The sequence below is a fragment of the Herpailurus yagouaroundi genome, unplaced genomic scaffold, assembly GCF_014898765.1.
Source record: "Herpailurus yagouaroundi ecotype Mexico unplaced genomic scaffold, PumYag 29, whole genome shotgun sequence".
In the NCBI taxonomy this organism is placed as follows: Eukaryota; Metazoa; Chordata; class Mammalia; order Carnivora; family Felidae; genus Herpailurus; species Herpailurus yagouaroundi.
Genome location: NW_024412377.1, coordinates 70,708,076 through 70,722,118, shown reverse-complemented (window position 1 = coordinate 70,722,118; position 14,043 = coordinate 70,708,076). Strand labels below are relative to the sequence as shown.

Below are 14,043 nucleotides of genomic sequence, written 5' to 3'. Positions count from 1 at the left end.
GGGCATATGTTTTCATTCGTCTTGGGTATATACCTAAAAGTGGAATTTCTGGATCATACGATAACTGTATGTTTAACTTTGGGGAACTTCCCCAGGTTACATTTCCACCAGCAGTGTATGAGGGTTCTAATTTCTTCACAGTCTCCAACACTTGATATTATCTATCTTTTGGTTAAAGACATCCTAATGGTGTGGTGTGGTATCTCATTGTGGTTTTGATTGGTATTTTCCTAATGGCTAGTGATACTGAACATCTTTTCATCTGCTTATTGGACATTTAACTAGCAAAACTAGTTAAATCTTGTTTGGAAAAGTGTTTATGCAGATCCTTTGCCCATTTTTAATTTATTTAACTGTATTTTTATTACTTAGTTTTAATAATTCTTTATATATTCCAGATAGAAGTCCCTTAAGATAAGTATTTGCAAATATTTTCTCCCATTCTATGGTCTTTTCACTTTCTTAATGGTGACCTTTGAAATACAGAAGTTTTAAATTTGATTAAATCCAATTTATGTATTTTAATTTTGTTGCCTTTTCTTACGGTGTCTCATATCTAAGAAACCGTTTCCTGAGCCAAGGCCACAAAGATTTACTACTGTGTTTTCTTTTGAGAATTTTATAGTTTTAGCTCTGATATTTAAGCCCATTATCCATCCCTTTAGAGTTCAATTTTTTGTGTATGGTATAAGAAAGGAATTCTGCTTCATTCCTTTGCATGTGGAAATCCAGTTGTCCCACCACCATTAGTTGAAAGACTGTTTTCTGAATGAATACACTTGGCACTCTTGTAGAAAATCATATAATCATAAATGTGATGATTCACATCTAGACCCTGTATTCTATTCCATTGATCTCTGTGTCTCTCCATATGCCAGGACCACATTGTCCTGATTATTGTAGCTATTTAGTAAGTTTTGAAATTAGGAAGTATGACTCTTCCAGCTTTGTTCTTCTTCTTTAAGGTTTTTTTAAGATTCTCTTTTCAATTTCTGTAAAAAAAAAAAAAAAAAAAGCTAGGTTATATGTTAATATGGATTAAGTTAAATATGTAGGTCAAATTGGAGAATATTACTTTCTTAACAATATTAAGTCCTTTGGATCCATTAACATGAGTCTTTCCATTTATTTCCAACCTAAATAATTGGAAATAATTATAAGGAATAAATTCCTTGATTTCTTTCAACAATATTTTGTAGTTTTAAGAGCACAAGTTTTAATTTATTTTATAAAATTTATTCCTATTTTATTCTTTTTAATGCTATGGTATATGGAATTGGTTTTTAATTTCATTTTTCAGATTGATCATTGCTAGTGTGTAGAAATGCAGTTGATTTTTGTCTTTTGATCTTTACCCTGTAATCTTACTGAGGTCATTTATTAATTCTAAAACTTGTTTTTAATTGCATTTCTTTCTATATTCAATTTCACATCCTCTTCAAATAAAGATAGTTTCACGTCTTTTCAATTTCCATGGAAATCATTTCATGTATCTCATTGTACTGGCTAGATCCTCCAATATGGTGCTCAATAGAAGTGGTGAGAGTGGACATCCTCATCTTGTTCCTGATATTTGGGTGAAAGCATTCAGTTGTAGTGATTTTTTTTTTAAACTAAAAAGAATGGGCCATAACTTTGCCTTGAAAACAAATTTCCTTTTGATTTAAGAGGTGTTTTTTCTTCTGTTTGCATACACAGATATGTGCTGATTAGAAGGCTCACAGTACGGAGTGGAGGATAAGACAGTGCCTTACAAAAATGGGGTTTGGGAGTGACCTGAAGAATTCACATGAAGCTGTGTTAAAATTGCAAGACTGGGAATTACGATTACTGGAAACAGTGAAGAAATTTATGGCTCTGAGAATAAAAAGTGATAAAGAATATGCATCCACTTTACAGAACCTTTGTAATCAAGTTGATAAGGAAAGTACTGTTCAAATGAATTATGTCAGCAATGTATCCAAGGTAAGAAGAATAATTTCATTACTTATTGTGTATGGCATTATAATTGTGCTTAGGGCAAATAGATCATATTGTTGCATGAACATACCCAAGTTAGCATTCTAGGGCAGTGGTTCTAAAATCTTGCTGATTATCAGAATCTCATGGGGGAAAATTTCAAAAATTATAAATTTTGGGCCCTACCGCCTGAATCTGAGATGGTAGATGTGAAATTTTTGAATTTTGAAATAAAAAAAAAGTAGATGTCTAACTTATTGTAATGATTTAGTTGGGTCTGACAACCGTTTTTTACAAATTTTGTTTCTTTATTACCCTTCTTCCTTGGGTCTCTTGAGACCTGCTATTTTCTTTTGACACAAACTTCCATTATAACCCACCTTCCCTAATTTATTCTGTGGATCATTAATGTAGTGAATCACATGGAATATTTTAACATGTAGCTGTTCTTTGCTGTCATTCGTTACTAAAATACTTGTATACTGATGACTTAATCACACTCAAAAGGTCTTTGGATAAGCAGTATGTTTTTTTATCTCTAAGATTATAAAAATATAATATAAAATTTAAAATTAAGAGCCATAAAAATAAAGGTCAAAATTGCACCATTGCTTGTTCGTTGAAGGTATTAAAGGTGAAATATTACACACCTTAATTTTTCCTCTTCTTTTCTTCTGAATTGGGGGAAGAACGGTTGCATGTTTGTGAGGGCTGAGCAATACAAATGGGAGTTCTGTCTGGTCCTTAAAGACTTTGAATCAGTCCTCTGTTTCAGTATCATCTCCTCTTCTTTCATATAGGTTTCTCCAGTTCGTGAGCTTCACTGGAGTTATAGATCTGACCCTATAAATTGGCCATTTCTTTTTTTTTAATTGAGAAAAAATTGATATCCTAAGGTATACAGCTTGATGTTTCGATTCACATATATCGTGAAATGATTACCACCATAGGTTTAGTTAACATCCATCATCTCATATAGATACAATAAAAAGAAAAGAAAAAAAAATCCCTTTTGTGATGAGAACTCTTAGGATCTATTCTCTTAATAACTTTCCTATATATCATAGAGCAATGTTAATTATAGCCACCATGTTGTACATTACACACCTAGTCCTTACTACCTTATAACTATAAATTGTACCTTTTGAAAATATGCCTCTTGTGTTCTATTCCTTTGTTCCTTCATACCTGCCCAAATCCAGCTCTTCCTTTTATCCCACACCTGTGCTTTAGGGTGGAGGAATTGGAGAGGAGAAAACAGAGATTGAGTAGCTGAGCCATTTCCATGTTGAAAATGAACAAGTCATAAATAAATGAATTATCTGTAACAGTTCAGTTTGAATCTTTTTTTTTATATCTTCCATGTGTCTACTTAAATACTTATTTTTTCCTTTAGTTTCTTGGAATACAGTTATAGTAGTTGTTTTATTCTTTCTTTCTTTTATCATCTGTGTTACTTCTGGGGTCAGTTTTGATTGACTAATTGTTCTGCATCCTTATGCTTGGTAGTCTTTGATTTGATACCAGGCATTATGAATTTTACCTATTTAGGTACTGAGTATTTATATATTTTTAGAAATATTCTTGAGCTTTGTTTTGGGATTGGCGACAGTTGGTTACTTGGAGACAGTTTTATCTTTTTGGCTCTTGCTTTTAATTTGTTATGTGGATCAGAGCTACTTGTATTCTAGGATGAATTTATCTCTTCTACTGAGGCAAGATCATTCTCAGTACTCAAAGGATGCTCCTGATATTATGAGATTTTGCATTTTGGGTGTTAGGCCCTGGCACAATTCCATGGTCTTATGTGAGCTCTAGACAGTATTCCGTGTGATCACTGTAGGTGGGTTATTACCTTGGCGTAGAGTAGTCTCCTCGTATTTGTGAGCTAATCAGTACTTAGCTAAACGATCAAGGGAGAACCTTTGCAGATCTGCTGAGTTTTCTTTTTGTGCAGTTCTGTTCTCTGTACTACTCGGTCCTTGTCTCTTCTCCAGTAATCTGTCTTGGTGTCTCTGTGCTTTGAACTCTGTCTCTTTAACTTACAGAGAGAGATTGCTGAGTTCTGCTTGGCTCTTCCAACTTGGGTTTTAGCCTGGACATTTTCTCCATTAAGTAAGCTGGGATAACCTTAGGGCTCAGTTCATTGATCTGTAGACTCTCTCAAGGTTTACTGTCCTTCACTGCGTGATGTCCAGCGGCTTGAATGCTGTTGTTCCATGTATTTTGCACAGTTTTTAGTTGTTTTATGCAGATGGATAAAGCAATGACTGTTTCTCTATGTTGACTGAAAGCAGAAGTCTTTCTTCCAGTGATTTTTATGTCTTTATTTAAAAAAATTAAAATGTACAGCAGATATTCAAGAATAAAACAAAGATATCTCTGTAAACTCTATTCATTAATTGTTAACATTTTGCCATATATACTCTTTAGTTTGCTTTCTCTGTCAATATAATTATATATTACTTTTTTTCTTGAATGATTTGTGAATTAGTTGAACACATCGTGTTCTTTTATTCTTAAATATTTATTTAAGTTTTTTCTGAGACTATATCCACAATGTAATCAAACTTTGGAAATTGAGCATCATTACCATGCTATTATCAAAAACATATTCCGTATTCAACTTTTGTCAATTGTCCTAGTAATGTCCCTTTTTGACATTTTTTTAAACCCTGATTCAAGATGTAATCCAGAATAACTCATTTCATTTAATTGTTTTGTCTCTTAAGTTCCAAATGTAGAACATGATTGTAAGAAATCATATTCTGTGTTTTGGTAATTTTCTTTTTTTTACTAAAAGTTATTTTGAAGTGTGTACATTCTGTCTTTAATTCTGAGGGCCTGGCTTTTGGGAGGTTTTATTTTTCCCTTTTTGTTTGTATTGTTTTGGGGAAATTTTGGGAGATAGAAGCCTCAGTAGTTATGTTTGCTTTCAATTACTTGGACTGTTTCCCCATCATTCTTTGAGCACTTTTTATTTTCTGGCATACTAAGATATCCCAGGCTCATCTTGAATGTTCCCTTTTCCAGTCCTGGAATAAACCCTTTCCCCTAGGATCCTGTTTCCTTCTATGACAGAGAATATTTACATATTCAACCAATTTACTGCATATGAAATTTTATGTCTCATAGTATTTTGCAATCACAAACAATACTGCAAAAAATAACTTTGTTACAGATGTGTTTTTGTGTATTATGAGTATCTTCAGGGTAAATTTCTGGAAATGAGATTTCTAGGTCGAAGTGTAAATGTCCATGTCATTTTGTCATATATTTCCATTGTAATTATGAATTTATTTTGTAGCTCTTGTACAATTTGGTATATCCACTAGAAATATCTGAAAGTGCCAGTTTCTATTTAATCTGTGCAAGAGAATATATTGTCAGACTTTTGAATTTCTGTTAGTCTGGTAGGTAAAAAATGATATTTAGTGTAGCTTTATTTTATATTTCTCTGATTATGAGTGAAATTAAACATCTCTTCATGTGTTTAACAGCTATATTATTTTGAGGACCTTTAAGGTATATTTTACTTTGTGTTTTCTTATTCATTAAAATTACACCTGTCAGAAATAAAAGATACTATAATGGGAAAGGAAGAAGTGAAATTGTCTGTGTTTGTAGATGGTACAGTTTTATACATAGAAAACCCTAAAGACTACACCAAAAAACTGTTAGAACTAATAAATTCAGTAAAGTTAAAGGATACAAAAGCAACATAAAAAATCAGTTGTGTTTCTATACACTATTAATGAACTATTAGAAAAAGTAATAAAGACAATAACCAATTTACAATAGCATCAAAAAAATACTTAGGAATAATTTAACCAAGGAGGTGAAAGATCTGTATACTGAAAAATTTTAAGACATGAAAGAAATTGAAGAAGACACAAATAAGTGGAAAAATATTCTGTGCTAATGGATTGGAGGAGTTAATATCGTTAAAATGTCCTTATTCCCCAAAGCCTTCTATAGAGTCAGTGCAATCCTTATCAAAATCCCAATGGGATTTTTCACAGAAATAGAACAAACAGTCCTAAATTTGGATGGAACCACAAAGACCCCAAATAGCCACAGTAATCTTGAGAAGGAAGAACCAGATGGATACATCAAATTCCTGATTGCAAACTTTACTGTAAAGGTAAAACAATCAGAACAGTATGGTATGGCATAAAAACAGGCATGTGGACCAGTAAAATAGAATTGAGAGCCCAGAAATAAACCCATGTGTATATCATCAATTAACATTTGACAAGAGAGCCAATAATAGTCTTTTCAACTGGATGGCTCAGTTGGTTAAGTGTCCAACTTTGGCTCAGGTCATGATCTCATGGTTCGAGAGTTTGAGCCCCACATTGGATTCTGCACTGCCAGTGCAGAGCCTGCCTGGTATTCTTTCTCTGCCTCTCTCTCTTTCAAAATAAATAAATTAAAAAAAATAAATAAATGGTGTTGGGAAAGCTGGATATTGACATGCAAAATAATGAAATTGGACCCCTCTCCTACACCACTCAAAACAGTTAAGTCAAAATGGCTTACAAACTAAATATAAGACCCTCAGCTGTAAAACTCCTAGAAGAAAACATAGGGAAAAAGCTCCTTGACATTGGTCTTGACAACAGCGTTTTGGATATTGAACCAAAATAGCAAGCACCAAAAACAAAAATAAGTAAGCATCAAAAGTAAAAATAAAAAGATTCTGCACAGAAATAAACATTCAGCGAAATTAATAGGTAACCTGGGAATGGGAGAAAATATTTGCAAACCATCTATCTGGTACAGAGTTAGTATTTACCATATAAGTAACTCATACAACTCAATAGCAAAAAAAAAAAAAAAAAAATCCAATAAAAAATGGGTGGAAGATCTGAGTACAGTTTTCCAAAGAAGACATAACAAATGGCTAACAGACACATGAAAAGATGTTCAACATCACTAATCATCAAGGAAATACAAATCAAAAGCACAATGAGATATTATTACTTCATGCCTATTAGAATGGTTATTATCAAAGAGACAAGAGATAAGTGTTGGCAAGATTGTGGGGAAAAGAGAGTTCTTGTGTTCTGTTGCTGTGAATGTACATTGGTATAGCTACTTTGAAAAAAAGCATGGAGATTCCTCAAAAAATTAAAAATAGAACTAATATATGATCCAGTAACCCCACTTCTGGATATATATCTGAAGGAAATGAAATTATTATCTTGAAAAGATATCTGTCCCCTTGTGTTCATTGCAACATTGTTTACAATAGCCAAGATATGGAAATAACCTAAGCATCCATCAATGAATGAATGGATAAAGAAAATGTGGTGTATATATACAATGGAATATTATTTGGTTATAAAAAAGAAGGAAATCCTCCCTTTTGTCATAACATGAGTGGATCTTAAGGGTATTTTGCTAAGTGAAATAAGTCAGAGTAAGACAAATGCTATATATTCTTACTTATATGTGGAATCTAAAATGGCCAACTCATAGAAATAGAGATTAGAATGGTGGTTACGAGAAACTGGGAAGTGAAGAGGGTGGGAGAGAAGTGAGGAGATGTTGATCAAAGGGTACAAACTTCCAGCCATAAGATGAATAATTTCTGGGGATGTGAGGTACATCATGTGATGATATTTAATAGTACCATGTTATATACTTGAAAGTTGTTAAGAGAGTAGATCTTAAATGTTATCACCACAGGATAAAAAGGATGATTAATGTGAGGGGATATGGAGGTGTCAAGTGACCCTACTATGGTAATCACTTTGCAATATATACATGTATCAAATCATCGTGTTGTACACCTTAAACTTGCATGTATTATATGTTACTAATATCCCAATAAATCTGAACAAAAATAAGTAAATATACAATTACACCTATCAGAATACAGGCAACTCTGCTGAAATAGTATAGTGGTACACATAATTCTCAACACAACCTATTTGAAGGGACATACTGGTTTATATTTTGAACACAAAGTAGAATGAAATATGGGCTATATTACATATGCTACATGGGAATCAAAAGTAATGAAAAATGTGTTTTGATGAACCAGCCTTGTTATTTAGTAGTCACATAATAAACATACTGTAACTAGAACCTATGTAACTAGATTTTCAACTGTATATATTTTAAGACTAATTCTTAAGTCTGAATGTGGAGTCAATTCTGCTGTAAAGCTTGATTTAAAAACATGAATTTGTTCCAATGCAATTGATATATTAGGGAATACTTTGAGCACAATGTGGTTTTGTATTTATGCACACATCTGGAAGAAACAGTAGGTGAATGATGAAAACTATCCAAATGAATAGAGCTGCTTAGGAATATATAAAACTCACATAGGCACACACATTTGTCATTTATTAGCTACCTCTGTTCATGTCTTGTGTTACAAGCCACACCCATCCACACGTGATATTGCAACTCTCCAAATTCAGATCATTCTTTCTACCACTTCACAAAAACTTAACAGTCTTCAGCTCTTCTGCCACCTACTTTTGATAAGTCAACCTCAGGTCTTTTCAAAATAAAGTGCCATATATACTGTAGTACTATATATTTTGTTACCATTTAATATATGTAAAACCATGCAAAGTTTTTATTAGGTTCCTGTCTTTTTAAAAATGTGTCCCCACGGGGCGCCTGGGTGGCGCAGTCGGTTAAGCGTCCGACCTCAGCCAGGTCATGATCTCGCGGTCCGTGAGTTCGAGCCCCGCGTCAGGCTCTGGGCTGATGGCTCAGAGCCTGGAGCCTGTTTCCGATTCTGTGTCTCCCTCTCTCTCTGCCCCTCCCCCGTTCATGCTCTGTCTCTCTCTGTCGCAAAAATAAATAAACGTTGTAAAAATGTGTCCCTGATAAATTTTTTGACTCTTGTGTATCGAACACCATTTTTTTTTTTAATAAGCCCTGTGGTTTTTAATGTGTGATTTTGCATAACCCAGTGATGACTGGGGACACAAATGTTTTGTTAGAGCAGAACTAGTATATTAGAATTACTTGGGAGCTTTGAAATACTGATCCTTGGGCCCCATCCAAAACCTATGAAATTAGAATCTGTGGTCATGGGATTCAAGATTTGGTATTTTTAAAACGCTGCCAGGTAATTCTTATTGCAGGCAGAATTGTGACCCACTGGCCTGGGCAAACCAGAAAGCTTTGAAGACAATGTAAAGGCAGGCTCTTGTGTATGGGAAGTACTTTGCACTTGCAGTTCAATCTTTGCAATTCTCAGTTTTAGGGAAATTTAATGACTTGTCTCCTAGATTTCTTTATCTCATAAGGACTCAGAAATTCCAAAAACATTCTTATGTAATAGACAAACTCTGAATAAAAATTGTTGTTTCAGAGAACTATTTATTTTGAATTATTTTGTGGCACAGAAACTTTGCATTCTTCATGGAATTTTATTGTTGTGTCTTAAAAACATTCAACTTGGAAAGAAAGCAAGTTGGGAGATATGGTCTGTAGGGGAAACCTATTTATAACAACTATTATTTAGGTATTTTTCAAGCTGGAGTCATTTTGTTGATTATTTTCAATGCTTTACTGTAATTATAGCTACAGTAGTAGTTTGTTCTTTGACTCAGTGTCCCAGGATAAATACTTTTTGGTATAATGAACTCAGAAGTTTAAATTACTTTTGGTTTATGTAATACTGATTTACCTCACCACACAACTGCTAGTTCAAAGGTGGAAAGCATGATTTGTTTTTCTAAAAGGTATAATTTTTCCCTATATGTAGGGAAAATTCAAAACTTAAAAATTGAGTGAAGTGCTTACTTTTTTTTAATTTTGTATATTCATCCTAATATAGCTGATAGTATACCTAAGAGTCAAATAGGCATTTTAGGGTTTATACTAATTATTTTGGAAATGTGTGATACTATGTAGTATATGCAATGTAGCATATGATCCCTTTTTTAAGAGGGATATAGGAGAGAATAAAATTTCTGTAAATGGAATCATTATTCCTCTTTTTCATTGTGAAATAAGAGACTCATTTATTTCTAGGAAATATTTTTGGTCACAAAATGACAATATAAAAAATCAAATTTAGGAATATAAAAAATCTTTTGAAAAATACATTTCAGGTAAAAACAGTATTTTATAATATAATAATACCATTCAGTTTACACATCAGGATTCTGAAAAATGTTCTAAAAATAAAAGTCTCAAACTAGTAATTTTGTTTTCTTGGGATAGGGAAATGTGTATTATATGTATGTTTATATTAAAGTAGTGCTATTTCTAGTTATCCAGTGTGGTGCTGGTATTGGTTAGACAGAAGATGATGATTTATTTCCTAATTGTTCTGCTTAAGGAGATTTTAAGTTTAGGTCATTATTTTAGTTAGAAAGCCAAATATAGTGCAATGCCCCTTTTATTTTCTTTCATATCAAGAATGACTCACTAATCTTGGCCTAAAAGGACTTCTTCACTTTAGATGTTACTCATGCTGCAAAGTAGGTGGCCTGAAGGGGAGATGGATTTTCCCTGTGACTGTCGGCCTCTAATGATAAAGCACTAAATAAAGATTAATCAATGATTATTGTGTAATTTGTAACCAGTTTGTAAAGTACTCTCATTAGTTTAGCTTAGATAGTTATTCTTTGGATGCATGTATTTTGGAGATGTAATAAATATGAACATAATCTTTAGATGCAAGTGTCTTTAGGTTACCATACTTCTGGGTCCTCCAGCATGTTAGGTTGTTTTGGATTTAGCACATTCAGAGGCAGATTTATTAGCTGTATGACCTTGACAGATGATTTAATCTCTCTGACACCATTTATAAGATGAAGATATTTGCCTCAGTGTTGATATAAGGAGTATATAAGATAAAGCCTATAGTCTAGAAGAAGTCGATAGCATTAAAAAGGAGGAGCGGAGGGTGGTCTAGACAAGCAAGGTTAGCTTTAATAGGGGTGAGGTTGGGGAGAAGAAAGGGAAACCATAACCCCTCCTCTTGGTTCTGAGTTACACAGGTTGTGAGAGAAGAAAACAACATTTATTTTACAGAGTTTCAGAGAGAGAGAGGGTCCTAAGTATAGAGTCTGGTTCATAACTTCTGGGAGCAAATACACAATTTTACGTTTTTCCCTCAGAAGTTTATATGAGGGTTTTTTTTAAAGAGATTAGATTGAGCAGTAGCTCGAAGTGTTGGCTGGATTCGGGGAGGAAAAAGAAGCCTGCTTTTAAAGAGATGTCAAGCTGAAAGAGCCAATCAAGGAGATTTTGGGGATACAGGAAATAGGGGATAACAGAACAACTGCCTCAGGACATGGATGGGGAACAGGAATGGGATGCAATGGTTTGGAAAACCGGAATATCACACTGAAGCTAGAGGGAGTAAGTAAGCATTTCCAGAAGCAGTACTGTAATTTATTGTTTTCTTTAAAACGTCCAAATAGGTCAGCCCTGTATTAACAAAAAACCACTAGAGCTGGATCAACAAAGTAATCTTCTATGGACATGAGCTATAAAACTCAAGGAGTTTATGAGGATGACAGTATAGAGGGAAGTAGCTAAGGAGAGAAAAATCGTATGGTGCAAGGGCTGGAGAAGACTGCAGAGGTCTTTAGCTCAGCACCTAACTTTTTGGTGGGAGCCACTGCTGAGGTTATGTGATTTGCTTCTGAAGGGCAAAGGTGACTCTGGCCTGTTATCTTTCTGGATCTTGTTCTGGAAGAACGAGAATTGTGGCTTTTAAGTCCAAGAACAAAAGCAGATGAAGGATACTGAGGCTAGGAAGCTGGGAGAAAAAGTGGTGAGCAAGAAAAGGTGATGTAGTTTTCTTCCTGGCCTGATCTGTGTTTAGATATCTAGACTTACTCTTATTAGTAGCAGTAGCAATAGCAATATTTTGGTAGTCATGTGGTCTCTGGAAATGGTTATCTTCTGAGATTGGACAATGAGTGAGCTAATGTAGCTCAGTGTATTATATGGTACCAGTCTTTGGAATCCAACTAGTGACTTTAATTATATTGATTATTTTTATTTTATTTTATCTTAAAAATATTTATTTATTTTTTGTTTACCTAGTATTTTTATCTGGGATTTGTTTTGGTTATTGTGTTAGTGTTTGATAACCTTAGAATTTATAGTACTTGAAGTAACAAGGGCTGGAAAGTTTTGACCCTTCCATTGTTAGAAAGGCTTTACCTTTACTTAGAGAAGCCGAAATTCCCTTGCCGTTGAAGGACATACTTATCACAGATGATCCATCCTTCTTTGACTCACCAAATAATTTCATTTTTTGGTTCCTTAAAATCTCCCATCAGATGAGAATATATCTGCTGTTCTAGATACTGTGACATAAACTATGCAGGGAAGGAAACTAGTGTATTCCCGCTACAGGGGAAGAAAATTTAAATCAGAGATCTCCAGGAACTCATCAAATGAATTATAAAATTGACAGGGTTTTGTATACATAACTAGCTTATTTTATGAAGATTATTATACTATCATTATGAAATGTTTGAAATGTTCCAAGGCTATTTGCCTCAGATGTGGTACTGACAGTGTGTTTTCTTTCATGCTTCTTGTTTGGATTCACTGAGCTTTTTGAATCTGTGAATTTTTTGTTTTTCATTGAGTTTTCACTGTTTTCAGCTATTATTTCTTCAAATACTTTTCCTATCCCTCCTCTGTCTCCTTGGAAGTTCCTTATTACGTGTATAATTAGATGTCTATAAGGTGTTCTGCAGCCCACTGATACTCTGTTTATTTCTGGATTCTTATTTCTCTAAGTTTCATTTTTGATAGTTTATATGGCTTTGTTTTGTTGATTTTTGTGAGGGAGCACAGTTAAGTTACTTGGAAAGAGCTTGATCCTTTTGGATCTTGATTTTAATTTCCTTAGGCAGGGTCAGAGCAGTGTTAATTCTGGGGCTAGTGACTCCTCACTGCCAGAGCTCTTACCAGTACCCACGAATTATGAGTTTTTTGGGAGTGGCTGGTAGGAATGCACTATTCCTGACCATATGTGAACAGTAGGTACTGTGCCTGTAATCTTTTCAGCTAGTTTCCCCCCAGTTCATGTAGTTTCCTCATGGGTATGCACTGACCAGTTTTCTGCCAAATACCAGAGTGAGGCTCACTGCAGATGTCCAGGCTTCTCTGTGTGCCTCCATCCTCTCCAGGAGTCAGTGTGCCTTGAACTCTAGCTGCCTTGTTCTTCCCAGACTCTCTGTTCTGCCTCCTCAACTCTAGGATTCTGCTCACACCTCCTTTGGTTTCTCCTCCCTGTGGGGCGGCCTCTAAGTCAGTAAGTCAGGGCAATTGTAGGGTTCATCTTGTTTGTTTTTTTCTCTCAGTGATCACTTCATATCTTTCACTGCCTGAAATCTAGTATCTTGAAAACTGTTATTTCTTATATTTTGTCCATTTTTTTTTTCAGGTGAAAGAGTAAATTTGGTCCCTGTTATCCCCTCTTGGCTAATTTTATTTTAAAATATTTTCCTAAAAGCATTTTATTTTTCTTCTGGTAAGGTGTAATTAGTATTTATAAAATCAGACTATTTATTTAGAATTCAAGATAATTCCGATCCAGTGAGGCTTTGCATTATTGTTAAAAGAAAAGAAAACAAAACAAAACAAAAACACATGCAAGCAGTGCGAGGCCCAGAGTTTTCTCTTTGACTTTTAATTTGCCCCCTATAATGGCCATGTCACTCCCCTGCCAAGTTTCTATAATTGGACATTGTAATTAGTATAAAGTCAAACTTTTTACTGTGACTTTTAAGTTTATACTTGTTCTGGTCTTACACTCTGATTTTCTCCTTGCACTTCCCTTAGGAAAGTACCTCCAGTCAGAAAAGTGGGGCAATTTCAGGTCTTTCATTTTTCTTTAGGGTTCCAATCCTGTGCTGCCTGTTATCCTGTATCTAAAAACAGTTTCATATGTATTATGCTCACTTTTGTAGTTTCAGTGGGAAGATGGGTTTGATTCTAGTTACTATGTCAAGGCTGGAAGAAGTCCCTTACTTTAGTTGCTATTTTCTCTCTTCTTTCTAGCATTCTTCCTAGCACAAAGGAATCATGGTTAATGATCATTGGTTTCTTTTGGCTCATTTCTGAGTATCT

At 34.2% G+C, this 14,043-nt stretch overlaps 1 protein-coding gene across 2 annotated transcripts in view; it reads left to right on the top strand.

Annotated features, from left to right (window-relative positions):
- FER (FER tyrosine kinase) overlaps window positions 1-14,043 on the top strand; it is a 437,513-nt gene that overhangs the window by 52,569 nt on the left and 370,901 nt on the right. For both annotated transcript variants that reach the window (XM_040447039.1, XM_040447033.1), the window contains one exon: window positions 1,699-1,965. In XM_040447039.1, coding sequence (XP_040302973.1) covers window positions 1,759-1,965 — 207 coding nt within the window. In that variant the 5' untranslated portion in view covers window positions 1,699-1,758. The remainder of the gene's footprint in view (window positions 1-1,698; window positions 1,966-14,043) is intronic.